Below are 27,565 nucleotides of genomic sequence, written 5' to 3' on the forward strand. Positions count from 1 at the left end.
ATTTGAGAGTGGTTACATTTCTCCAGTGTCCCTGTTTACCAAAACAGGGACACTTTGTTATTGTTTGAAACTGTAATTGCTGCTTTAAACCAGATTTACTATTAGAACAATTAAGCAAATCCCACTCCAAAATGTTGCTCAATAGTCTAAAGGTCTATAACATGAGATCGAGGAAAATAACAAAAAAAACACTGACAAACAAGGTGTAAAACAAAAAACATCAGGTTTAGTATGAACTGAAGACAGCCATGTTTTGATCGCTTGAGCTCCAAAACACAGCCAGTTGACAACGTCAATGACACTCAAAACACACAACATAATGGGGATGCTGTTTACACACACCACACATATCATGACATAAATAAGAGGGTAGGAATTTGGGATCAAATTAAGAGTAACCTATTTTACATGATGCAAATGCACTTATCGGATTAAACGCACGTCTTGTACTGGGTGCATCAGCTAGACAGCCAGTGACAGTGGAAGCCCTGGCCCACTCACCTGCAGAGCAAAGGAGTCAGACTGGTAGTCTGGTGAAGACTCAGGGTCAGGTGTGAGGGTAAATGATTGAGAGGGCTGGTTTGAGTCATCAACTCCAGAGGGTACTGTGGCAGAGGATGTTGCAGGTTCCATCTTTGTCTCGGTCTTTCCCTCCCCCTTGTCCCATTCCCTGGTCCAGGGGGGTGAGGCTGTACCTTGGAAGGGGGCCAGGGGGATCTCATCCCTGTCAGAGCCAGTGGGCAGGTCCACTAACAGGGGGACACCACTGGAGATGGTTGAGGTGGTGTCAGGGGATGAGGGCTCCGTCCCAGTGAGGCCAGTCAGTCCAGCAGTACTACTAGGAAACACAGTCTCTAGAGCCTCGGGCCAGTCTAGCAGCTCAACCCTGGTGACTGTTGTCTGCTCTGTTCCACCAGTAGTCCTGGGGAGACTCCCGTCTCCATCTCCCTCCACTTTGGTCTCTTCTGCGATGGCCCCTGCCTGCAGACTGGCTGTCACTTTCAGTGCAGTCGTAGCCTGGGTGGCCAGTGTGGTTAAAGGTGTGGTGGGGGGAGTGGCTAAGGGCACCCCCATGCTGGCTGGGACTGGGAGAGTGGTCCTATCAGATACCTCTGTGTATGGGAGTGTTGGAGCAGCCAGGACAGTTGGAGTTACAGTATCAGATTGTTTGGTTGCTGGGGGAGTGGCTGTTGGTGGTTTCAACTTGAGATGGTAACAAAATGTCCAGAGAAGGAGAGAGGAGGGAACGACAGTAAAATGAGAGGATAGGCAAGAAATATATGCAAATAAGACTGACATCACCAAAAAAAACGAAACGTTTACAACAACAACAAAAAATAAAAACAGAGACAATAGAATACGACAAGACATGAATAAACTAACAGTTACCCAAGGGCAGTTAGTAGTTTCTCTACAAAGCAAACCTGAATAGGCTGGTTAGAAGATATAGTACGTAGCAGTTAGCAGTTTCTCTACAAAGCAAACCTGAATAGGCTGGTTAGAAGATATAGTACGTAGCAGTTAGCAGTTTCTCTACAAAGCAAACCTGAATAGGCTGGTTAGAAGATATAGTACGTAGCAGTTAGCAGTTTCTCTACAAAGCAAACCTGAATAGGCTGGTTAGAAGATATAGTACGTAGCAGTTAGCAGTTTCTCTACAAAGCAAACCTGAATAGGCTGGTTAGAAGATATAGTACCTAGCAGTTACCAGTTTCTTTACAAAGCAAACCTGAATAGGCTGGTTAGAAGATATAGTACGTAGCAGTTAGCAGTTTCTCTACAAAGCAAACCTGAATAGGCTGGTTAGAAGATATAGTACGCAGCAGTTACCAGTTTCTCTACAAAGCAAACCTGAATAGGCTAGTTAGAAGATATAGTACGTAGCAGTTACCAGTTTCTCTACAAAGCAAACCTGAATAGGCTGGTTAGAAGATATAGAACTTAGCAGTTAGCAGTCCTGTAACTGCACCGACTGATAACCTGTAGGTGGACGTACGTGTTTGTTGTAAATTGTGACTCCCTCATCACAGGAAATGTTCCAGGTGCAAAAGTGCTGGTGAATACACCAGTTACAGCCCCAGCGACTGCTCACACACCCTCTGCACCTGAAAACAGAGAGAAGACAGAGACAGTGAGAGGTTAAAAGGGAGAGAAATACAATTGTATTGAGGTAAAATGTCAGCATTTTAACTTACGGCATGCCTCCAGAGAGCTGTTGGACCACGCCACAGTCAAAGAAGGTGAACTCCCAAGCAGCCACTGTCACATTGAGGAAGCGAAGGGACAGAGGGACGGTGACGGAGTCTGAGGAGGAGAGGACATTAGTAGGATAGTTAACTATGGTGATAATTGAGAATGAGAGCAGAATCATTTTGCATTGTAATGTCTTATTGGTCTCCCACCAATGTCACTCACCTTCTCCTTGGCCAATAAGAGGCAGCCTGCTGGCGTCGGGGGTAGAGCAGGTCACACCAGTGTCTGTGACGTTGGCAGGACTTTCCACATCCTGGTAGAAACATTTGTATGCTTCGCCTTCCACTAGACTGGGCAACCCCTTCACTGACACAGCAATCTGACAGACAGACAGACAGACAGACAGACAGACAGACAGACAGACAGACAGACAGACAGACAGACAGACAGACAGACAGACAGACAGACAGACAGACAGACAGACAGACAGACAGACAGACAGACAGGTATCAAAGGGTATTCATCATTTCTTTTCAAGCTCAAAACAATCACTGTATCTTGCTCTTCTCATGTCTTACGTCTGTCTCCACTCCAAGGCTGATGTTATACAGGCTCAGGGATTGGATACTGAGACACTGCTGCTGCTGGTCAAAGCTCCACAGCCACTGGCCCTGCAGAGCCCCCCGACTGCACTGGGAACGCTGGCCACACCTGACATCACAGGGGGATGTGGGGGTGAGGGGTGGAACACAGGTCCAAAGAGAGGAACAAGTGAGAAGTTAACTTCTATTAACTTGACTCTCTGTGGTATAGAATTAGAAAGGTCAGTTGGTGGTTCCTCACCTGCCCTCCAGAACACACCAGCCACAGTACGGCTCTCGGGCTGAGACACAGGACTGACAGTCCAGGTGATCTCCACACTCTGCCACCGGCCGCTTCTCCACCTGAAACGTTATCCACATCCCTTTCTTAAGAACAGCTGTACTACAGTATATACATGGACAATGAAGCCGTAGAGGTGCTATAATTGTGTTCCCTAGCCAGGTTTTCTAATCTAAAAGGGAGAGTGCCAACGGACAAAATGCAAAAACACACCTGTACCTACCCTTGATCTACTTCACTGCATTCCGCCAACCCGATCAAGGAAAAAAACGACACGTGGCTAAATCTCGTTGATGATTCCTGCCCTATATTAGGAGAGTCAAGTAGCTTGTGGTGATGTGTTTGAGCTGTGTTTTGCTGTGTGGTGTCCACTCAGACTAACCATTGTGCTGGTCATGATGTAGATGTGCGTCTCCATCTGGTCCAGGAGGAGGTCACTGCTGATGGGTGAGTTGGGCTGGATGAGTATGGAGGAGTACTTCTCCACCCTACCTCCAGAGCCGAGGAACACCTGGAGGGAAGCAGATGGTTACTGTCGTAAACTAGCAATCATTTCCAAGTAGGGCTGTGGCCGTCACAAAATGTAGTCAGCCGGTGATTGTGAAGCAAATAACTGTTGGTCTCACGGTAATTGACTGTTTATTAACATAAACACATCTAGCATCTCCTGGCTTCCACACATAGCCTACAAGCCACTGAGGCAGACCTTTAGAACATCTAAAGTGAGGGAAAAAAAGTATTTGATCCCCTGCTGATTTTGTATGTTTGCCCATTGACAAAGAAATGATCAGTCTATAATTTTAATGGTAGGTTTATTTGAACAGTGAGAGACAGAATAACAACAAAAAAATCCAGAAAAACAAATGTAAAAAATGTTATAATTGATTTGCATTTTAATGAGGGAAATAAGTATTTGACCCCTCTGCAAAACATGACTTAGTACTTGGTGGCAAAACCCTTGTTGGCAATCACAGAGATCAGACGTTTCTTGTAGTTGGCCACAATGTGGAAAAAGGCCCTGCTCAAAAATCTCTTGAAAGAATTTCAAAATGTCCACCAAAAGATCTCTTAAAAAGGATAAACTCCTTTAACCTGACACCAACTCTCAAACGCAGTCATAATCACGTTCAAGGGTAAACCCCAAGCTGACAAAACCATTCAGGGTCCAAACCCACAGATCCGTGCGCCTGGGACAATAGATCCCAATAACCCAGCCCAACAGGCGGACGATATCTGGGAACCAGGGTTGTCTGGGGCAACGGGGAGCCACCAAAATCGACAACAGGTCCTCCTGATGGACCCTATCTTCAAATGGCCTGAATCAGGTTCACTGGAGAAACGCATAGAGCCTTATCCGAGTCCAGTGATGTGCCAAAGCGTCAGTCCCAATGGAGTGCCTGGATCCCTTATTGAGAAGAACAGACGTCAATGTGTGTTCTCGCGATGCATAAGATCTACGTCGACTCTGACGGTCTCATATCTGGGCCACCACCAAGCGGTGCACTCTCCACTCTGTAGAGATAGGACCACCCCCCTGGAAAGTAGATCCATACCCACGTTGAGAGATCTGGGAAGATACGTCGCCCTGAGCAACATGAAATGCACACTGGTCCATGTGAGCAGATAACAGGCCAGAGAGAGTGAGCGCGTCCCTTCCGGCATGTTGATGTAGCCACCACCATCCTGTTATCACCCAGCGCTGAAACAGACACATCAACAGAAGTCCCAGAGGCACCATAGAGGCCATCAGATCCAATAACCACAGGCACAGAGAAAAGGCACAGAGTGCCCAAGCTGAAACCGTACCAGACAGATCCAGAATGTGACCGTCCTTTGTTGGGACAAAAATACGATTCAGAACCGAGTCCAGAGCGAGACTCAGAAACAATGCGCTGAGCCGGAGTCTTATGATTCCCTATGAACCCAGAGACTGAATATGGGAAACCAGCGTAGCAGTGTGGAGCTCCACAAGTTCCCTCAACTCCGCTACGACCAGCCAACAATACCCTGATCCCCTGGTACCACACCGGTGTCAAAGCCGCCTCCACCACTATAGAAATGGTGGCAGAGATGGGGAGGACATGAAATATAGTATAGCACATGAAAATATCCATCCTTTATATCTATGGACATGAACCAATTATTGCAATAGCCGGCGAAGTGTGATCATTTTAAACTTGCAACCTTGAGGTGCTTGTTGAAAACATGGACCATTGACGGAGTGACGCCACGAAAAGGAGGAGGACGCACAACAAACTGTTGAACTGGAAGAACTCCACTGCGGGGGAGAAAACACCATCAAAGCCACGTTCAACACAAATGGTTCACTCTCCCCTGTCAAATCCAAAGCCAGGGCTTCAGGTTGGCCCGGACTGATGTCATCCGATTCACACTCTGAAAACCCTCCAGAGCCATTCAGGAATAGTATATCATCCTTAGGAATCCTAACTCTGAACACTGCCAGAGAAACCGGAATGAGCTTCACTTGGCAGGGCTCTACTCTGTCCACCAATCTTCTACAAAAAGTCAGCCCGACTCCCAATGGAAGTTGGACCCAGCCGGAGACAATGGTCACACAACTGGTCTGAGCCAAGGCCTCCTAAGTGTGTTTCCACCCCAGGAAATAGGACCGCACTCGTATCTTTTCATTTTCATTGTGAAAACCACATGCCCTAGGGCACGGTCGGAGGTTCAAACTTGGCTGGTTATTCTTACCACTGGCCATCTTAGTCAAGCAAGGAAGCATTGGCTACACAAGCAGAGCAGAAAGTAGTGGGTTTTTAGCCAACACAAAAACCGATACCAAGACCCAAATCTCGAAACATCTATGGCGGGGGTTCCAAGACCTTTTTAGCTCGCGACCCCATTTTGATATCAAATAATTATTTCAGGACAACAACATGTAAAATAAAATTTAAAAAGTGATGTAATCCACGGCCAATGTTTACTTTTTTTATGTGACAGTCTATTACAAATCAGTCTGACAGTACTTCAATAACCCCTGTTCTATGAACCAAGTACGATTTTAGTTATTTTATTTCAGAGTTTCTCTCGCGACCCCAGGCGGGGCTTTCGAGGGCGGGCTCGGCATCCAATGGCCTGTTGGCCGTGATTTCCGTTTGCTTCAGGTGAATAGGATTGGTCGTTGACTCCCCATAGTATGTTATACAGAGTGACCGACTGAAAGGCAACTGAAAAAGAGAAGCGACATTTGTGGCTAGAATATGTGGCTAAAAGCAAATTAAAGGTGCATTTGTACTGTCTACAGGATTGCATTGGGAAGAGAACAGTTAATTTGATTGTCAGTCAGTAAATCTAATCTGGAGGATACCAAGACACCTTTTCCTAAGTGAATCATAAACCCTCAAACTCTCAAGTTACCTGAGTTTAATGAGATTAGCATAGATGTGATGTTGGCCTCCATAAGCCTCCAGTGAACGCAGTGCTGTAGGAATATCTTTGGCTTGTCAAGTGGACTCTCAGAATATCTTAGCGAGCTGACACAATGGTTTAGAAACCTGCAGGTGGTACCCACATTGTGTGTGTGTGTGTGTGTGTGTGTGTGTGTTCACGCATGCATTTGCACGTGTGTGTGTCTGAATGCTGTTTGTGGAATTTGGTGTACACAGATGAGATAATCCTTTTAAAATGGGTAACTTCAGTGGGCTGCATGCTGAGGGACTCAAAGCCCTCTGTTCTGTTCTGTCTGAGGCTGAGGAAAGAAGGGCTGAACGAGGAGGGCTGAGGGTGGAGGGATGAGGAAGGCCGAGGGGAGGAGGGCTGAGGGTGGAGGGATGAGGAAGGCCGAGGGGAGGAGGGCTGAGGGTGGAGGGATGAGGAAGGCCGAGGGGAGGAGGGCTGAGGGTGGAGGGCTGAGGAAGGCCGAGGGGAGGAGGGCTGAGGGTGGAGGGATGAGGAGGGCTGAGGGTGGAGGGATGAGGAGGGCTGAGGGGAGGAGGGCTGAGGGTGGAGGGATGAGGAAGGCCGAGGGGAGGAGGGCTGAGGGTGGAGGGATGAGGAGGGCTGAGGGTGGAGGGATGAGGAGGGCTGAGGGGAGGAGGGCTGAGGGTGGAGGGATGAGGAAGGCCGAGGGGAGGAGGGCTGAGGGTGGAGGGATGAGGAAGGCCGAGGGGAGGAGGGCTGAGGGTGGAGGGATGAGGAGGGCTGAGGGTGGAGGGATGAGGAGGGCTGAGGGGAGGAGGGCTGAGGGTGGAGGGATGAGGAGGGCTGAGGGTGGAGGGATGAGGAGGGCTGAGGGTGGAGGGATGAGGAAGGCCGAGGGGAGGAGGGCTGAGGGTGGAGGGATGAGGAGGGCTGAGGGTGGAGGGATGAGGAGGGCTGAGGGTGGAGGGATGAGGAAGGCCGAGGGGAGGAGGGCTGAGGGTGGAGGGATGAGGAAGGCCGAGGGGAGGAGGGCTGAGGGTGGAGGGATGAGGAAGGCCGAGGGGAGGAGGGCTGAGGGTGGAGGGATGAGGAGGGCTGAGGGTGGAGGGATGAGGAGGGCTGAGGGTGGAGGGATGAGGAAGGCCGAGGGGAGGAGGGCTGAGGGTGGAGGGATGAGGAAGGCCGAGGGGAGGAGGGCTGAGGGCTCCCCCACCTCCCCTGGCAACGGCTTTAACAATGTTACTAGACGATGTCTAGCTCCATTTGAGTAGAAGTATGTCTGAAACACTGCTATCTTGATCTAAATCTCATGTATTAACTCAAACATGCATCATAACCTACTGTAACTTGGCATACCTTGTGCAAATTCCCTTTAGAGTCTCCTAAAAAGGCAATTGTGTGCCCCGCCCTCACACTGACAGCCACAGCAGTAAGACGGGCGGACGGGCTGTCCAATACCGCCTCAGCTTCTATGGGCACCCTGCTGGCCATTGGACTGGGGGTATGGTCAGAGCCACAGGGATAAGCCTTCAGGGTGTTCTGGAACACAGAGAACAAACGATAGACTTCTCTCTAGAGAATGTTCCGTTCACATTATCACCGGAACCTGGTTAGTCATTTCAACAGTATTACTTCCATTCAGTAATAATTATTCACATCATTGACTCACAATCTAACCGATCCTCTTAGTTCTAATAAGAGGATTAATATTAGATTAGAGGCATACCAAAACTGCAATCTTGCTCCTTTGATTTTGCGTAACACCCTTAAATCCCTACCAATAAGTCTTCAGCTAACTCCAGTAAATTGGGATGTCTTTTGTTCCAGGACTTGTTTACTTTAAGACACATTGTTTACCAAATTAACTTTCTGTTACAATCCATCTGTCCATCTCGTTGGACTTCAATAGGCACCTCCCCATCCTTGTCAGCCTTCATTTAACAGTCCGATAGCTGAGTTGGGACAGTTTGTTTTATTAAAATGCCCCAGGCAAGCAGGCCTGATGAGCTCTGGGCTCCGGGCCGAGACTGGAGGTCATCCCGGGGTCGTACTTCACTCACAGGCATCAGGGATCTCTTGGCTGTTTGACACAGGGTTCGTTAAGGCCCTATATGTTCCATTGGCCTGCCTCTCTCTATGGCATGCTTTAAGCATGGATCTAGTCCACTTCCTGAATGCGGAAGCCAATAAGCATTACAGTGGCAAAGGTAGAGAATAAGTAGGATTTAACTAGATAAGGCATTCCATTGCTAGTACCCTGACCTTAGGAAAAATAAGGCAAATGCTTGACATTGAGCAGTGGAAACCTACACTGTCATTTATTTCATTCTGATGAACCAGAGGAATCATGTGAAAGGTTACATCTGCTCCTCTGAATAACTTACCGTGGGTAAGTTGGCACAGCTGGACTTGACCTCGTACTCGATGTAGGCCACCTCCCCTCCTCCCTCCACCCGGCCATCCTGCGTGTAGCACAGGTCTCGTGTGGAGTCGATGTGTCTGTCCAGCTCGTCCAGGGGGTACACACACAGAGCCGAGTCATCTGAGGGCCCGTTGGAGGAGCTGGCCTGGGTGGAGAAGACCCCAAGCAGTTTCTCCCCCTCTTTGCCGCCCCCCTGACCCACCTGGGCCGCCTGCAGAAGGTTGTAGTTCCTCTCTGGGGAGGAGGTAGTGTGACACACCAGGGGTACCTCTACATAGGAGTAGTAGGAGGTGTCATCCAGACACATGCGGGCAGCATACGTACGGTATTCCCGCGTCACAGCCTTAATGTCACGGCGATAGAACAAGAAGTACACATGCCCAAGCCGAGCGAAGGCAGCTACAAAATGGTGGTCGTACTCCGAAAGCCTTTCTGCCACGGCCAGCTTGGCGGTCTCGTCATATGAGAACACAGGCTCGTGGGCCAGATGGCGTGTGGAGATGGGCGGATGGCTGCTTGTGTAACCACGGCCCACATAGAGCACGGCCCGCTCCTCGCCTCGGGGCCCCACCACCAGCCCCACGGTGGACACCACCGGGTCGTTGGCCGCCACGTACTGGGTATCCACCGGTCTCTCTGTGGAGAACAGCACCTCCTTCACAGAGGTTAGGCTGCGCTTCTGGCAGGTGCCTTGGTGGACGTTACCACAGGTGATGAGCTCCATGGCTGAGGGGTCCACCAGGAGCAGCTTGTTGTGGTTGGAGGTATGCCGGGCCTGGGGGCAGTTGGCCTCTGTGACAGGGGGAAGACACTCCTTACTATCAGTCACTGGACCGGTCCTCTCCTCCTGCTCCAGACGCAGGCCGTCCAACCCGTCCAGTTGGAAGAGATGGTCCCTGGCCCCCACGTAGACCGTACCTACAGAGGGGTCTGGGTGCAGGACCAGGTGCTCAAATGAAGAGTCATTTCTGGAGAAGCGGGGATAAGTGCAGACAGCGAGGGAGCATGTGGTGGTGACCAGGAGGAAGACGAGCAGGGCTGAGATCAGAGACATCCCAAGTCGCATGGCAAATATTCTACAAAGACAAAGACAGTTAAAAGACGCTCAACATCATGTTTGCTATACAAATATATTTCTATACAGTTATACAATGTCTAACCATTTGTGTCCGACGTTAAGTTCAAGTCTCCTCCTCATCCACAAACATAAACCATTCTTGTTCACTCCACCTGTAGAGAAAAGAAAACCTGAAAATATTATTACAATCTAATATCACCCAATAATCCATCAGGAGTTACATTGGTTTGATCATGTTCAAGAACCTGCCATGCAGACACTTTAATAAAGTGATGCAGCCCGTTCTCCATTTAGACACTTGTCACTCGTCACCTCACTACCCCAGTGAATCAATGGGCCAGTGGGACACCGGGAGTCCTCTAGTACAGCTGAAACCCTTCATTAATTAAACAGCTCTCCCCAGTCCTCCCCCTTACGAAGAACTTAGTGCAGTAGTCCTACAGTATGTGACTGTAACCAGTGTTATAAGGATGGGACATAAGAGGGTGAGGAGGGCCCTAGCTGGTGGACCTGAAGCAGGTGTGCTCTGATACTGAAGGTGGGTCTCAGTCAGACCCCTCTTTACTTATTCATGAAGGGATAAGAGGTCTGTTACTTCTTAGACAGTAATCTCCAGGCCCACTGCCACAGGGGTGACTACTTCTTAGACAGTAATCTCCAGGCCCACTGCCACAGGGGTGACTACTTCTTGGACAGTAACCTCCAGGCCCACTGCCACAGGGGTGACTACTTCTTGGACAGTAACCTCCAGGCCCACTGCCACAGGGGTGACTACTTCTTAGACAGTAATCTCCAGGCCCACTGCCACAGGGGTGACTACTTCTTAGACAGTAACCTCCAGGCCCACTGCCACAGGGGTGACTACTTCTTGGACAGTAACCTCCAGGCCCACTGCCACAGGGGTGACTACTTCTTGGACAGTAACCTCCAGGCCCACTGCCACAGGGGTGCTTACTTCTTGGACAGTAACCTCCAGGCCCACTGCCACAGGGGTGACTACTTCTTAGACAGTAACCTCCAGGCCCACTGCCACAGGGGTGATTACTTCTTGGACAGTAACCTCCAGGCCCACTGCCACATGGGGTGGTCACGTCTTGGACAGTAACCTCCAGGCTCACTGCCACATGGGGTGGTCACGTCTTGGACAGTAACCTCCAGGCCCACTGCCACATGGGGTGGTCATGTCTTGGACAGTAACCTCCAGGCCCACTGCCTCAGGGGTGACTACTTCTTGGACAGTAACCTCCAGGCCCACTGCCACATGGGGTGGTCACGTCTTGGACAGTAACCTCCAGGCCCACTGCCACAGGGGGTGATTACTTCTTGGACAGTAACCTCCAGGCCCACTGCCACAGGGGTGACTACTTCTTGGACAGTAACCTCCAGGCCCACTGCCACATGGGGTGGTCACGTCTTGGACAGTAACCTCCAGGCCCACTGCCACAGGGGGTGATTACTTCTTGGACAGTAACCTCCAGGCCCACTGCCACATGGGGTGGTCACGTCTTGGACAGTAACCTCCAGGCTCACTGCCACATGGGGTGGCCATGTCTTGGACAGTAACCTCCAGGCTCACTGCCACATGGGGTGGTCACGTCTTGGACAGTAACCTCCAGGCCCACTGCCACATGGGGTGGTCATGTCTTGGACAGTAACCTCCAGGCTCACTGCCACATGGGGTGGTCACGTCTTGGACAGTAACCTCCAGGCACACTGCCACATGGGGTGGTCACGTCTTGGACAGTAACCTCCAGGCTCACTGCCACATGGGGTGGTCACGTCTTGGACAGTAACCTCCAGGCCCACTGCCACATGGGGTGGTCACGTCTTGGACAGTAACTCCACACCCACTGCCACAGGAAGTGGAAAGAAATCACCAAGAGGTTGAAGTAGTCCATGAAAAATACATACAACATACAATTCCATGTGCATCACATTTTATTGAGTAAAACCTAAAGGTAACTGCCAAAATAAAGGAAAGATCAAGATAAAGTTCCTTAATAGTGTGTTGGGCCACCATGAGTCAGAACAGCTTCAATGCACCTTGTGTCAGCGTGTAGCTGGTCGGACGAAGTCAGGCGCAGGACACAGAACTGAGTAAAAACGGAACTTTACTCGAAAATAAACCAAACATATTCTACACTGGGAAACACACCAATACTGACCACTTCACAACGAACAAACATGCACAAAACCATGTGGGAACCAGAGGGTTAAATAGGGAGTAAATTATAACGTAATGGAAACCAGGTGTGTACAATCAAGACAAAACAACATAGAAAAAGAAACGTAGATCGGTGGCAGCTAGAAAGCCGGTGACGTCGACCGCCGAACACAACCCGAACAAGGAGAGGCACCAACTTCGGCGGAAGTCGTGACAGCATGTCTGGAACTGGAGAAAGCTCTGTCCCAGGGGCCGCTCCAGAATCTCCCATAAGTAATCAATTGGGTTGAGATCTGGTGACTGAGACGACCATGACACATGGTTTACATCATTTTCATGCTCATCAAACCATTCAGTGAAGGGGGCATTGTCATCCTATGGAGGCATAGCTATGGTAGCCAAAATAATGGCATGCCCAGTATTTTTTATACATGACCCTGAGCATGATGGGATGGTAATTGCTTAATTCACTTAGGAACCACACCTGTGCGGAAGCACCTGATTTCAAAATACTGTATCCCTCATTTATTCAAGTGTTCCCATTATTTTGGCAGTTACCTGTATATCCAGAATAGTATTGGGGGGGGGGGGGGGGGGGGGGGGGTCACTTTATAATTGCTTTATAGAGCCATTATCCCTATCAAGATCACTCTATACATCTATTTGTGGGCCTCTAAACCCTGCCACTGTTGTCCTTGATGCTCAGTTTCTGTCTAGACCAGCGGTTCCCAAACTAGGGGTCGAGAACCCATGTGGGGGCGCCTGATATGAAATTTGGAGAATTTCCAAAATCCTTAAAAATATATATAATCTACAAAATATATATATTATAATATCGTCTTTGTACTGTATCTCATTGTAATGTGGTTAATCTTAAAAATCTAAATTATTCAAATCTAAAAGATAAAATTCAACGAGAGAGAGCCCTTAGATCATGAGAAAGGCAGCACTTGAATAATTCTCAGGGTGAATGGCTAGGCCTGCTACGCTATGAAACCACACACTATTACAGAGACTGATATTACTGGCTGCAATTGATATGAGGAAAACAATGTGCAGAGGCACAGAAACTCACATCAATAACTTTGTCAGATAACACTGTTAAACAAATAATTTATGCTCTGACTGAATGACTCACAAACTACCCAGCTAGCACAGTGGATCTGGGCCGATTCCGGCTGAGAGTCGGGGCACTCGACTGAGAGTCAGACTCGGCCGACGTCATGTGGCCCAAGACTGGGCAGCCTTCGGCAGTATTACTTATGGCTAGGATGCGGGGATTGAGCTCGGGCCAATTCCGGTGTGAGTTATCTGGGCCAAATGTATTACTTGGGGCTCGGACCAATTGGGGCAACTCTCTGGTAGATGATTACACAGGCTGCTTTATATATTTAATAATTCATTATTTATTTATTTTTCCATATCTTCCTCATTGTTTCTGTGATCAAAAAATACAATTAACATTTAAATGAAATTCTTTAAGAGTCCTGTGTAGGTTTTTTGTATTTTGCTACTTTGTGGAAGGCAATTGATAAGCATTAAAAACATTGTGGATGGAACTTCCCGAGTGGCGCAGCGGTCTAAGACACTGCATCGCAGTACAAACTGCGTCTCAACAAAAGCTGGTTTGAGATCCATGCCGGCTGCGACCTGGAGACCCATGAGGCGACGCACAATTGGCCCAGCGTCGTCCGAGTTAGGGGAGAGTTTGTAGCGACTCCTGTGGCGGGCTAGGTGCATGCACGCTGACACGGTCACCAGGTGTATGGTGAGGTTTATGGTGTTTCCTCCGAGACAAAATGGTTTTGTTTTTTTGTGGATTGGTATCATTTGTATGTATAATAGTAATATTTAAAACTACTAAATCGGGTAATTTTTTTAACATTTATTTAAATATAAATCGGGTCGCTTCTGGGGGGATTCTGGTAAGATGCCAGAATTCTGGTAGACGGAAACGGGCCGATGTACTTGGGTCGATTCTGGGCAAGTCCGACACCCGATTCTGGGCCGATTCAATCAGTTCCGGCCCGCTTCTGGGCCAAGAGAGTCGCTTCTGGACTAATTCCTCATTGCTCGCTGGGTCCCCAGCTTATGCTCTCCAAATGGACGTTAGCTGTGAGGGCAGAGATGCCAATGCATTGGCTTTTGTTCGATATACATGTCGGGGGATGCTATTCACGAGGACATAATGTTCTGTCTCACGATTCCCGAGCATGAAAAAGCATAGGCGATGTTCAGTGTGCTGCGTGGCTATATTGACGATAAACAGATTCCATGGGATCGAATGGTGGGCTTTTGCAAAGACGGGTCTCCATCTATGGCAGAACTGCGGGCAGGCCTCTGCACTGTAGTTATGAAAGTGTCTTCCTCTGCAATATGAACGTATTATATGATACACAGAGAGCAACTGGCGGAAAAAAAGAGCTGAGCACAGAACTCGCGAGATATACTGCAGCAAGTAACTTCGATTGTAAACTACATTAAACCACATCCACTGCGTGCACGTCTGTTTGCAAAACTATGTGGAGTTATGGGATCAGAGTATGACAATGTTCTATTTCATAGTGAGGCTTGGTGGTTATCGAGGGGGAGTGCTGCAAAGAGGAACTGTTGTCATTCACAATGGATGTAAAAAATGTAAAAAAGACTTGGTTGACTTTCTGTGTAATGAAAATAAATTAACAGAAAACAGCATCAGTAAATGTCCCACACGAATGATGACCTCCAACGCTTGGAAGAGCACTTTGGGACTTACTTCCCAATCCGTTTGACTGTGATCCTGGCTCAGTTGACATGCCGGTAAGTGAAATCGATACCGAATGCTACAGACAACACATTCACAGGTCACTACGGAGGAGTTTTGGTTCCTGACTCAAAGGGAATACCCTGCCATCTCCCTTTGAGCATTAATACCGCGTTCAAAACAACTGGGAACTCATAAATCTACGACTTTCGACTTCAGTGTGTTCAAGACAACTGGGAACCCTGAAAGAAACGAGCTCCGACTGCGAAAAGTCATCCAACTCGGAATTCTAACTTGGGATCTCTGGCCTCTTTCTAGAACGCCGACTTTCAGACCTAAAGATCATTGAAGTCATGATTTGACATCGCATTTTTCCGAGTTACCAGTTGTCTTGAAAGGACCATAAAACTCAGGGTAGGCTACCCTTCGACAGCTCATATCTGTTTGAAGCTGGATTCATTGCTCTTGTCTGGATTAAAACCAAATATCGATCCAGGTTGGATGTGACAGCAGAGATGAGGTGCGCACTGTCGACCACGCCCCCTGGCTTTGAGACATACCTCAAGCCACACCCATCTCATTAGTGGTGGTGAGATAAGATACATTACGTCAGACTAATTTGTAATTGACTGTTATAGCCCCACATTAGAAGTATGTGATGGTGAGTTGAGAAAACATGTTTTTCAACTGACTGCCATAGCCCATAAAGAAGTAAACATTGGCTGTTAATTACATACTTTTTTTCACATGGTTGGGGTCATGAGAATTTTCAAATATCAATATGGGGTTGTGGCCCAAAGAAGACCTAGTGGCCCATGGTACACAGCTGCACTGTGAGGCCTGGGAAGAATAGAGAACACAGCCATGCTACTGGTCTGCCGTCCTCACCTGCTCTTTGACTGGCTGATGTCCCACTGTAGATATTTTTAGTGCAGCAGGAACAATAGTCATGGGAACTTCCTCTTAGTAACAGGAGTAGCAGCGTAGGACAGGACTGGGAAAACAATAATTTCCTTTTTACTAACATAAAAAGGAGCCTCATTTCCAATGTTTTCTTTACATCCTATCTCTTCTAGATCATAACTGGAGTGACCGAACAAGATTCTTCAGCTGAATAGCCACTATAGTACTTCTACTACTACCATCAATCTGAATCTAAGTACTTCTGGAAATGTGGAGTGTCTGCCCAAATTGTAACAAGAATGTAGCACTTAACTGTTACTACTACTACTGCTACAGTACAGTTTGTAATGATTAAAGACAATAGGAGGAGAGGGGCTCTGGGACAGGGCACGCAGAGCCAACAACCTCCAGAGTTCATGGGCCATGTCTGGAATGCATGGCTCTGCCCTGGTGCAGTCCAAGGAACCTATAAATAACTACTGCTAGACTATTAGGCTGTCAACAGCACTGGTGGTCTGACCAGGGTTTTACAATCCCACTACACGACAGCCAAGTCCACTGAGCTCCACTGCTCAACGCATAGAGACCTCAGAAACAGAGAGACTCTCCTCTATGTTGATCAATCATTGAAAGTGCCTGCAGTGCATGTTTGAACCTTCAACTCCTAATGACTTGTGACAGGGTTCTAAAGGCTAAGACCCCATAAAAATGAGAGATCAGCAGCGAATGCCTCCAAAAAGACAGGGGTGCGATTATTTTCGGGCGCCGTCTGAATGAAATGGGCCTCAGGCTCGGAGACCTGACATTGTTCTGTTGCTCCTGGCATCTCCCCCTTTGGTACACGGCCAAATGGTACTGTACCGACTGCTTGATTTACGACAGGCTCCGATGAGCACACACAGCCATCATAGTTCATAGTTTCATGACTACGAGGCAAAGGCAGTATCCAACTACAGTACAGTTAAATCTACCACATAGATGTTCTGTTTTACAGAAAGCATAAACGTCACAGCATAGGGTGTAGTTGTCAGACTTCGAGGGTCTTTCTGTAAGGAATAACACCGGCCAGTCACAGTCACAGATGTCTTCTATTGTAGTATATAATACAAAATGTTGGTATAGACAAAGATCAATGTAAACGAGCTGATATCAATGGCGGACGTACACACACTTGGCCCTCTGCCATTTCCGTCCACTTCTATAGGTCTATAGCAAACAGCTCTCACATAAACACACAGAGGGTCTTTCTCTATGTCCCCAGTGTTGAAAGGGGGGGTCTGTGTAGCCCGTTGGTGGGAATAGTGTCCCTTTCAGTCCTCTGACCAAGAGGCTTCTCTGACCGGGTGGAGAATAAAGCCACTTCCTTGTGAAGAGCTTCACACAGTCGGTCTTATAACGGGATCCTTCATGTAAGCCTAGACGTTTCTGATGGTGGTTTGTCAGGGGGAATCAAGGTGCAGCAGAACTAACACAGACTTATTCCAGTTGGCTCTAGAGTCTGAGATCAAGCCAAACACTACACTGGTCTGCCTTATGGACAGTAAAGAGAGAGGGAGAGAGAAAAAGAGCAGGGGAGAGAGAGAGAGAGCAGGGGAGAGAGAGCGAGAGAGCGGGAGAGAGAGAGAGTGAGCAGGTGAGAGAGAGCGAGAGAGCGGGAGAGCAGGGGAGAGAGAGAGAGTGAGCAGGGAAGAGAGAGAAAGAGAGAGCAGGGGAGAGAGAACGAGAAAACAGGGGAGAGAGAACGAGAAAACAGGGGAGAGAGAACGAGAGAGCAGGGGAGAGAGAACGAGAGAGCAGGGGAGAGAGAGATCAGGGGAGAGAGCAGGGGAGAGAGAGAGAGAGCAGGGGAGCGTGAGAAAGAGAGAGAGCAGGAGAGAGATAAAGAGAGAGATTATTCCGCAAGAATGATGAATGGAGGCAGCTGAAGGATTATGTATTCATACATAATCTATATATCAGAATAAATATACTTATAAATAGTTGTGTAAAACTAAAGTATACAGTGCATACTGAAAGTATTCAGACCCCTTGACTTTTTCCACATTTTGATACGTTATAGCCTTATTCTCAAATTGATTAAATTACATTTTTTTTCTCATCAGTCTACACACAATACCCCATAATGATAAAGCAAAAATAGGTTTAAAATAATAATTCAAAATATATTTTTACATAAGTATTCAGACGTTTGCAATGAGACTCGAAATTGAGCTCAGTTGCGTCCTGTGTCCATTGATTATCCTTGATATGATTCTACAACTTGATTGAAATCCACCTGTGGTAAATTCAATTAATTGGACATGATTTGGAAAGGCACACACCTGTCTATATAAGGTCCCACAGTTGACAGTGCATGTCAGAGCAAAAACTAAGCCATGAGGTCGAAGGAATTCTCAGAGAAGGTCCTGCTGAGAGGCTAGTGGTCAGGTCCTGCTGAGAGGCTGGTGGTCAGGTCCTGCTGAGAGGCTGGTGGTCAGGTTCTGTTGAGAGGCTGGTGGTCAGGTCCTGCTGAGAGACTGGTGGTCAGGTCCTGTTGAGAGGCTGGTGGTCAGGTCCTGCTGAGAGGCTGGTGGTCAGGTCCTGTTGAGAGGCTGGTGGTCAGGTCCTGTTGAGAGGCTGGTGGTCAGGTCCTGTTGAGAGGCTGGTGGTCTGGTCCTGTTGAGAGTCTGGTGGTCAGGTCCTGCTGAGAGGCTGGTGGTCAGGTCCTGCTGAGAGGCTGGTGGTCAGGTCCTGCTGAGAGGCTAGTGGTCAGGTCCTGTTGAGAGACTGGTGGTCAGGTCCTGCTGAGAGGCTGGTGGTCAGGTCCTGTTGAGAGGCTGGTGGTCAGGTCCTGCTGAGAGGCTGGTGGTCTGGTCCTGTTGAGAGGCTGGTGGTCAGTTCCTGTTGAGAGGCTGGTGGTCAGGTCCTGCTGAGAGGCTGGTGATCAGGTCCTGCTGAGAGGCTGGTGGTCAGGTCCTGTTGAGAGGCTGGTGATAGGTCCTGCTGAGAGGCTAGTGGTCAGGTCCTGTTGAGAGACTGGTGGTCAGGTCCTGCTGAGAGTCTGGTGGTCAGGTCCTGTTGAGAGGCTGGTGGTCAGGTCCTGTTGAGAGGCTGGTGGTCAGTTCCTGTTGAGAGACTGGTGGTCAGGTCCTGCTGAGAGGCTGGTGGTCAGGTCCTGTTGAGAGGCTGGTGATAGGTCCTGCTGAGAGGCTTGTGGTCAGGTCCTGTTGAGAGGCTGGTGGTCAGGTCCTGTTGAGAGGCTGGTGATAGGTCCTGCTGAGAGGCTGGTGGTCAGGTCCTGTTGAGAGGCTGGTGATAGGTCCTGCTGAGAGGCTAGTGGTCAGGTCCTGTTGAGAGACTGGTGGTCAGGTCCTGCTGAGAGTCTGGTGGTCAGGTCCTGTTGAGAGGCTGGTGGGCAGGTCCTGTTGAGAGGCTGGTGGTCAGTTCCTGTTGAGAGGCTGGTGGTCAGGTCCTGTTGAGAGACTGGTGGTCAGGTCCTGCTGAGAGGCTGGTGGTCAGGTCCTGTTGAGAGGCTGGTGATAGGTCCTGCTGAGAGGCTTGTGGTCAGGTCCTGTTGAGAGGCTGGTGGTCAGGTCCTGTTGAGAGGCTGGTGATCAGGTTCTGTTGAGGGTCTGGTGATCAGGTCCTGTTGAGAGGCTGGTGATCAGGTCCTGCTGAGAGGCTGGTGATCAGGTCCTGTTGAGAGGCTGGTGGTCAGGTCCTGTTGAGACGCTGGTGGTCAGGTCCTGTTGAGAGGCTGGTGATCAGATCCGACTGATAGCCTGGTGATCAGGTCCTGCTGAGAGGCTGGTGGTCAGTTCCTGTTGAGAGGCTGGTTCAGGTCCTGATGAGAGGCTGGTGGACAGGTCCTGTTGACTCTGCTGTGGCCACAGCACCAGGACAGGAGTCAACTACTCCAACCAAATTACAGACAACACTACTGACTGTGGGGTTCTTCAGGGAATGATCTGAGTAAAATTTGAACTTTTGAGGAGCGCGTGAATGCAGAAAATAACAAAGTAAAAACACATTCTGTCTTCCTGGATTTCTATCTATCTTTTACACTCTTTCCTCTTTTCTCTGCTGTGAACTTTAAAGACCAAACCAACATGATCAGGTTGACCAATCCATTTGCAAGTGAAATATAGTTGGCATTTAGCAGTTCGGCCACAAGTGTTCTGGAGAGCAGAAGTAGCTACAATGGAAGTGAGATTTAAGAAGAATTTATGTTGTGTGATTGTGTCAATATGTTTTATTCAGACCATATGGCGTTATTATCATCCTGTGAATAGGATATTGATAATGTACGTCTTTGTGTTGCCATCACAGGAGGCTGAAGAGGGGGAGAAACAGGCTTATTCATGCGTTTGTACCCTGGCTGCATACCTTACCACCTACTGCATCTCTGTAAGTGAAGGCTGCTGAGGTGAGGACGGCTCATAATAATGGCTAGAATGGAGTCAATGGAATGGTATCAAACACATGGAAACCACGTGTTTGATGCCATTCCATTGACTCCATTCCAGCCATTATTATGAGTTGTCCTCCCCTCAGCAGCCTCCACTGATCTCCGTCACACAAAACAGCCTCTCTTTCATATCGCTGAATAGACTGAGAAAGCCCTTTGTCATTTGTGGTTGTCTTGACGACGTCCCGTGGTTGGATGAAAAGAAAGCCTAGCGTCAACTCATAGGCAATTAAATTAGTAGCAACTGTACAACCACTGATGCTTCCCTGACAAAATAATTCATGGTTAGGTTGATGGGATTATAATTTAAGAATAGAGGTCATGGTAAGAAACGCTCCATGTGCTGCATTGAATTATTCCCCTCACTTGACGAGACATTAGTACATTTAAACAAAAAGTACACCAATAAGAATGATTTTCGATGCACCATGCAAGCAATAGCTATTTGTTTTCCGTAATGTGGGAATCTACAGAGATGGACTGAAAATAACAAGACACATTTTTCATAGAGGAGTGAGGAAACTTAATAAACAAGCGCTCAGCAATTCATAAGTAAACATAGGCAACAGCAGAGGGGCCCCATAAGCCTATAAGAACAGAGATACATTGCACTCCTCCCTCTCCTCTTCCTCAGTGACTGGTATCACAGGCGCCTATCAGAATGCCAACTATTTGTTTAAGGCTTGGCAGTGAGGACTTCTCCCAAGCTCTGGCCTAGAGCAATGTGGATGAATGTGTATTTTAACAAAACACTCCACTACTGGGGAATGTAAAATGGGGAAGCTTTAGTTTACTGGCAATAGAGGCCTCAACGACTAGGGTGGCAGGTAGCCAAGCGGTTAAGAGCGTTGGGCCAGTAACCGAAAAGTCGCTGGTTTCAATCCCTGAGCTGACTAGATTAAAAATCTGTCGATGTGCCTTTGAGAAAGGCACTTAACCTTAATTGCTCCTGTAAGTTGCTCTGGATAAGAGCATCTGCTAAATTACTAACATGTAAAATGGAAGACACCCCATTCCACTTTCTGGCGGCTTTAGAGAGGCAATGGAAGTCTTAGAAAGTGTCACGTTACAGCACAAGATGCTGTAATGTCGATAGAGATGCAACAGAAGGACAACAAATTATCAGACAGGGCACTTCCGGTATGGAATCTTCTCAGGTTTTGGCCTGCCATATGAGTTCTGTTATACTCACAGACACCATTCAAACGGTTTCAGAAACTTTAGAGTATTTTCTATTCAAATCTACTAATTATATGCATATTCTAGTTTCTGGGCAGGAGTAGTGACCAGATTAAATTGGCTACGTTTTTTAATCCGGCCGTGAAAATACTGCCCCCTATCCCAAAGAAGTTAAAGTAAAAATCTTCTTCCAGTTCATGGTGAATAATCGCTGTTCTGATGTTCAGAAGTTATTTTTGGTCATAAGAGAAACAGGAACATTATATACAAAATATGTTCAAAAAATAAGTTACAAACAACGCAAAGAAACTGACAAAATAGCACAATTGTTCAGGAGCATGTAAAACATCAGCAATCCTCTTCGGTGCCATCATATAGCCATGTTACTTTCTACACCTTATATATGTAAATAGCCATGTTATTTTCTTCTCCCTATATATGTATGTAGCCATGTTATTTTCTTCTCCCTATATATGTATAGCCATGTTATTTTCTTCTCCCTATATATGTAAATAGCCATGTTATTTTCTTCTCCCTATATATGTATAGCCATGTTATTTTCTTCTCCCTATATTTGTAAATAGCCATGTTATTTTCTTCTCCCTATATATGGATATAGCAATGTTATTTTCTACTCCCTATATATGAATACAGCCATGTTATTTTTATTCATTTTTCACTGTGTCACTATTTCTATTTAATTTGATCTTATCTTTATCTCTGCATTGTTGGAAAAGGACTCGTAAGCATTTCACTGTTAGTCTACACCTGCTGTTTAAAATGTTGATTTAATGACACGCTGGGCTTTTAAAACAGTTCTGTCCAACCAGACATAAAGCCTATCCCTACAGGAGAAGCAGACTGCCAAGAAATGCTTGGTCCTCTTAGATAGAGATGTTGAGGGGTAGGGCCTTCTGTGATGACTGATCTGGATTGGATCTTTTAGATAGGGGGTGGGGCCTGATGTGATGACTGATCTGGATTTGTCCTCTTAGATGGAGGGGAGGGGCCTGATGTGATGACAACTGGATTGGTCCTCTTAGATGGATTGGTCACCTCTGCAGTCTCATAAAGGGGCTATTGTGTGGCCAGCGCCATTACACAAAGTGGCTCCTTTCTGTTTTCCTCCATTAACAAATACAGGGAAGTTGGTCGGGGAAATGAAATATTAGTGTGGCAGAGCTGTATGTGTGCATGTACACTACCATTCAAAAGTTTGAGGTCACTTAGAAATGTCATTGTTTTTGAAAGAAAAGCTATTTTTTTTGTCCATTAAAATAACATCAAATTCATCAGAAATACAGTGTAGACATTGTTAATGTTTAAATCACTATTGTAGCTGGAAACGGCAGATTTTTTATGGAATATCTACATAGGCGTACAGAGGCCCATTATCAGCAACCATCACTCCTGTGTTCCAATGGCACGTTGTGTTAGCTAATCCAAGCTTATCATTTTAAAAGGCTAATTGATCATTAGAAAACCCTTTTGCAATTATGTTAGCACAGCTGAAAACGGTTGTGCTTTTTAAAAAAGCAATAAAACTGGCCTTGTTTAGACTAGTTAAGTATCTGGAGCATCAGCACTTGTGGGTTTGTTTACAGGTTCAAAATGGCCAGAAACAAAGACATTCCTTCTGAAACTCGTCAGTCTATTCTTGTTCTGAGAAATGAAGGCTATTCCATGCGAGAAATTGCCAAGAAACTGAAGATTTCATACAACACTGTGTACTACTCCCTTCACAGAACAGCGCAAAGTGTCACTAACCAGAATAGAAAGAGGAGTGGGAGGCCCCGGTGCACAACTGAGCAAGAGGACAAGTACATTAGAGTGTCTAGTTTGAGAAACACACGCCTCACAAGTCCTCAACTGGCAGCTTCATTAAATAGTACCCGCAAAACACCAGTCTCAACGTCAACAGTGAAGAGGCGACTCTGGGATGCTGGCCTTCAAGGCAGAGTTGCAAAGAAAAAGCCAGATCTCAGACTGGCCAATAAAAATAAATTATTAAGATGGGCAAAAGAACACAGACACTGGACAGAGGAAGATTGGAAAAAAGTGTTATGGACAGACAAATCTTTTTTATTTCACCTTTATTTAACTTGTTATGGATAGGGGGCAGTATTTTCACGGACGGATAAAAAACGTACCCGATTTAATCGGATTATTACTCCTGCCCAGAAACTAGAATATGCATATAATTATTAGCTTTGGATAGAAAACACTCCAAAGTTTCTAAAACTGTTTGAATGGTGTCTGTGAGTATAACAGAACTCATTTGGCAGGCCAAAACCTGAGAAGATTCCAAACAGGAAGCGCCCTCTCTGACCATTTCTTGGCCTTCTTGATCATCTCTATCCAAAACAGGGGATCTCTGCTGTAACGTGACATTTTCTAACGCTCCCATAGGCTCTCAGAAGGCACCAGAACGTTGAATGATGACTTTGCAGGCCATGGCTGAAAAACAGTAGCGCATTTGGTAAGTGGTCGATCTGAGAACAATGAGACTGGCGCGCGTGTGCACGAGACGACTTCATGTTTACATTTTCAGTCTTTGAACGAAAACAACGACTCCCGGTCTGAATATTATTGCTTTTTTACGAGAAAAATCGCATAAAAATTGATTTTAAACAGCGTTTGACATGCTTCGAAGTACGGTAATGGAATATTTAGAATTTTTTTGTCACGAAACGCTTCGTTACCTTTCGGATAGTGTCTTGAACGCACAACAAAACGCCGCTATTTGGATAACTATGGATTATTTGGAACCAAACCAACATTTGTTATTCAAGTAGAAGTCCTGGGAGTGCATTCTGACGAAGAACAGCAAAGGTAATCCAATTTTTCTTATAGTAAATCTGAGTTTGGTGAGTACCAAACTTGGTGGGTGTCAAAATAGCTAGCCCGTGATGGCGAGTTATCTACTCAGAATATTGCAAAATGTGCTTTCACCGAAAAGCTATTTTAAAATCGGACACCGCGATTGCATAAAGGAGTTCTGTATCTATAATTCTTAAAATAATTATGTTTTTTTGTGAAAGTTTATCGTGAGTAATTTAGTAAATTCACCGGAAGTGTTCGGTGGGAATGCTAGTTCTGAACGTCACATGCTAATGTAAAAAGCTGGTTTTTGATATAAATATGAACTTGATTGAACAAAACATGCATGACCCGAATTCATTTTGTATGCATTTTGAAGGAGGGAAACCGAGTGGATTATTGACTGAAGCGCACCAGCTAAACTGAGTTTTTATGGATATAAAATATGGATATATCGAACAAAAGGACCATTTGTAATGTAACTGGGACCTTTTGGAGTGCCAACAGAAGAAGATCTTCAAAGGTAAGGCATATATTATATCGCTATTTCTGACTTTCGTGTCGCAACTCCCTGGTTGAAAATGATTTGTTATGCATTTGTGTGCTGGGCGCTGTCCTCAGATAATCGCATGGTTTGCTTTCACCGTAAAGCCTTTTAGAAATCTGACACGGTGGCTGGATTAACAACAAGTTAAGCTTTATTTTGAAGTATTGCACTTGTGATTTCATGAAAGTTAAATATTTATAGTAATTTAATTTGAATTTCACGCTCTGCAATTTCACCGGATGTTGGCCAGATGGGAGCGTCCCAATCATCCACAAGAAGTTAAGATGGAGAGGAAAGCACTTTTGAAGAGCAACCAAGCATCCTCTACTGACGGGATGAGGTCAATATCCTTCCAGGATACCCGGGCCAGGTCAATTAGAAAGGTCTGCTCGCTAAAGGGTTTTAGTGAGCGTTTGACAGTGATGAGGGGTTGTCGTTTGACCGCAGACCCATTACACACGCAGGCAATGAGGCAGTGATCGCTGAGATCCTGGTTGAAGACAGCAGAGGTGTATTTAGAGGGCAGGTTGATTACGGATTTAGAGGGTGCCCATGATTACGGATTTAGGGTTGTACCTGGTAGGTTCCTTGATGATTTGTGTGAGATTGATGGCATCTAGCTTAGATTGTAGGACGGCCGGGGTGTTAACCTGTTAGGGCTAGGGGGCAGTATTGACACGGCTGGATAAAAAACATACCCGATTTAATCTGGTTACCACTCCTACCCAGTAACTAGAATATGCATATACTTATTACATATGGATAGAACACACCCAAAATTTTCTAAAACTGTTTGAATGGTGTCTGTGAGTATAACAGAACTCAAATGGCAGGTCAAAACCTGAGAGATTCCATTACAGGAAGTGGCCTGTCTGACCATTTGTTGAACTTCTTTTCCATCTCTATCATTTACTAAGGATCTCTGCTCTAACGTGACACTTCCCACGTCGTCCATAGGCGCTCAGAGCCCGGGAAAAAACAGAATGTCGTCATTCCAGCCCCAGGCTGAAACACATTATCGCCTTTCTCAAGTGGCCGATCAAGGGACACTGGCTTATGCGCATGACCCCGACCGCCCCCGCCTTTGGGATTTTTTCCTCTGTTTGCCGAAAAGGAGATTCCCTGTCGGAATATTATCGCTTTTCTACGAGAAAAATGTTGTAAAAATTGATTTTAAACAGCGGTTGACATGCTTCGAAGTACGGTAATGGAATACTTAGAATTTTATTGTCACGAATTGCGCCATGCGCGCGACACTTCTTTACTATTTCGGATAGTGTCTGGAACGCACGAACAAAACGCCGCTATTCGGATATAACGATGGATTATTTTGGACCAAACCAACATTTGTTATTGAAGTAGCAGTCCTGGGTGTGTATTCTGACGAAGACAACAAAAGGTAATCAAACTTTTATAATAGTAAATATGATTATGGTGAGTGCTAAACTTGCCGGGTGTCTAAATAGCGAGCCCGTGATGCCTGGGCTATGTACTTAGAATATTGCAAAATGTGCTTTCACCAAAAAGCTATTTTAAAATCGGACATATCGAGTGCATAGAGGAGGTCTGTATCTATAATTCTTAAAATAATTGTTATGCTTTTTGTGAACGTTTATCGTGAGTAATTTAGTAAAATGTTAGCGAATTCCCCGGAAGTTTGCGGGGGGTATGCTAGTTCTGAACGTCACATGCTAATGTAAAAAGCTGTTTTTTGATATAAATATGAACTTGATTGAACAAAACATGCATGTATTGTATAACATAATGTCCTAGGGTTGTCATCTGATGAAGATCATCAAAGGTGAGTGCTGCATTTAGCTGTCTTCTGGGTTTTGGTGACATTATATGCTGGCTTGAAAAATGGGTGTCTGATTATTTCTGGCTTGGTACTCTGCTGACATAATCTAATGTTTTGCTTTCGTTGTAAAGCCTTTTTGAAATCGGACAGTGTGGTTAGATTAACGAGAGTCTTGTCTTTAAATGGCTGTAAAATAGTCATATGTTTGAGAAATTGAAGTAATAGGATTTTTAAGGTTTTGAAAATCGCGCCACAGGATAGCAGTGGCTGTTACGTAGGTGGGACGAATTCGTCCCGCTTCGCCTAGAGAGGTTAAGCATGTCCCAGTTTAGGTCACCTAACAGTACGAACTCTGAAGATAGATGGGGGGTGATCAATTCACATATGGTGTCCAGGGCACAACTGGGGGCCAAGGGGGGTCTATAACAAGTGGCAACGGTGAGAGACTTGTTTCTGGAAAGGTGGAATTTTAAAAGTAGAAGTTTGAATTGTTTGGGCACAGTCCTGGATAGTAAGACAGAACTCTGCAGGCTATCTCTGCAGTAGATTGCAACTCCGCCCCCTTTGGTAGCTCTATCTTGTTGGAAAATGTTATAGTTAGGGATGGAAATTTCTGGATTTTTGGTGGCCTTCCTAAACCAGGATTCAGACATGGCTAGGACATCGGGTTGGCAGAGTGTGCTAAAGCAGTGAATAAAACACACTTAGGGAGGAGGCTTCTAATGTTAACATGCATGAAACCAATACTATTACACTTACAGAAGTCAACAAATGAAAGCGCCTGGGGAATGGGAGTGATGCTGGGGGCTGCAGGGCCTGGGGTAACCTCTACATCACCAGAGGAACAAAGGAGGAGTAGGATAAGAGTACGGCTAAAGGCTAAAATAACTGGTCTTCTAGTGCGTTCGGAACAGAGAGTAAAAGGAGCAGGATTCTGGGCACGGAACAATAGATTCAAGACATAATGTACAGACAAGGGTATGGTAGGATGTGAGTACAGTGGAG

At 46.5% G+C, this 27,565-nt stretch overlaps 1 protein-coding gene across 4 annotated transcripts in view; it reads right to left on the reverse strand.

Annotated features, from left to right (window-relative positions):
* Window positions 1-27,565, reverse strand: part of LOC106572747 (plexin-B1) — a 100,200-nt gene that overhangs the window by 25,750 nt on the left and 46,885 nt on the right. For 3 of the 4 annotated variants that reach the window (XR_014380707.1, XR_006759311.2, XM_014147187.3), the window contains exons 2-11: window positions 10,042-10,111; window positions 8,844-9,957; window positions 7,816-7,998; window positions 3,458-3,586; window positions 3,037-3,137; window positions 2,772-2,904; window positions 2,416-2,572; window positions 2,196-2,304; window positions 1,997-2,105; window positions 502-1,203 (exon numbers count right to left, since the gene is read on the reverse strand). Coding sequence is in view for 1 of the 4 variants with exons in the window: in XM_014147187.3 (XP_014002662.1) it covers window positions 502-1,203; window positions 1,997-2,105; window positions 2,196-2,304; window positions 2,416-2,572; window positions 2,772-2,904; window positions 3,037-3,137; window positions 3,458-3,586; window positions 7,816-7,998; window positions 8,844-9,947 (2,727 nt within the window). In the remaining 3 variants the exon portion in view is untranslated. The remainder of the gene's footprint in view (window positions 1-501; window positions 1,204-1,996; window positions 2,106-2,195; window positions 2,305-2,415; window positions 2,573-2,771; window positions 2,905-3,036; window positions 3,138-3,457; window positions 3,587-7,815; window positions 7,999-8,843; window positions 9,958-10,041; window positions 10,112-27,565) is intronic. The other variant, XR_006759312.2, reaches the window with a different exon arrangement.

This window comes from Salmo salar, chromosome 15, assembly GCF_965601325.2.
Source record: "Salmo salar chromosome 15, fSalSal1, whole genome shotgun sequence".
NCBI classification, from domain to species: Eukaryota; Metazoa; Chordata; class Actinopteri; order Salmoniformes; family Salmonidae; genus Salmo; species Salmo salar.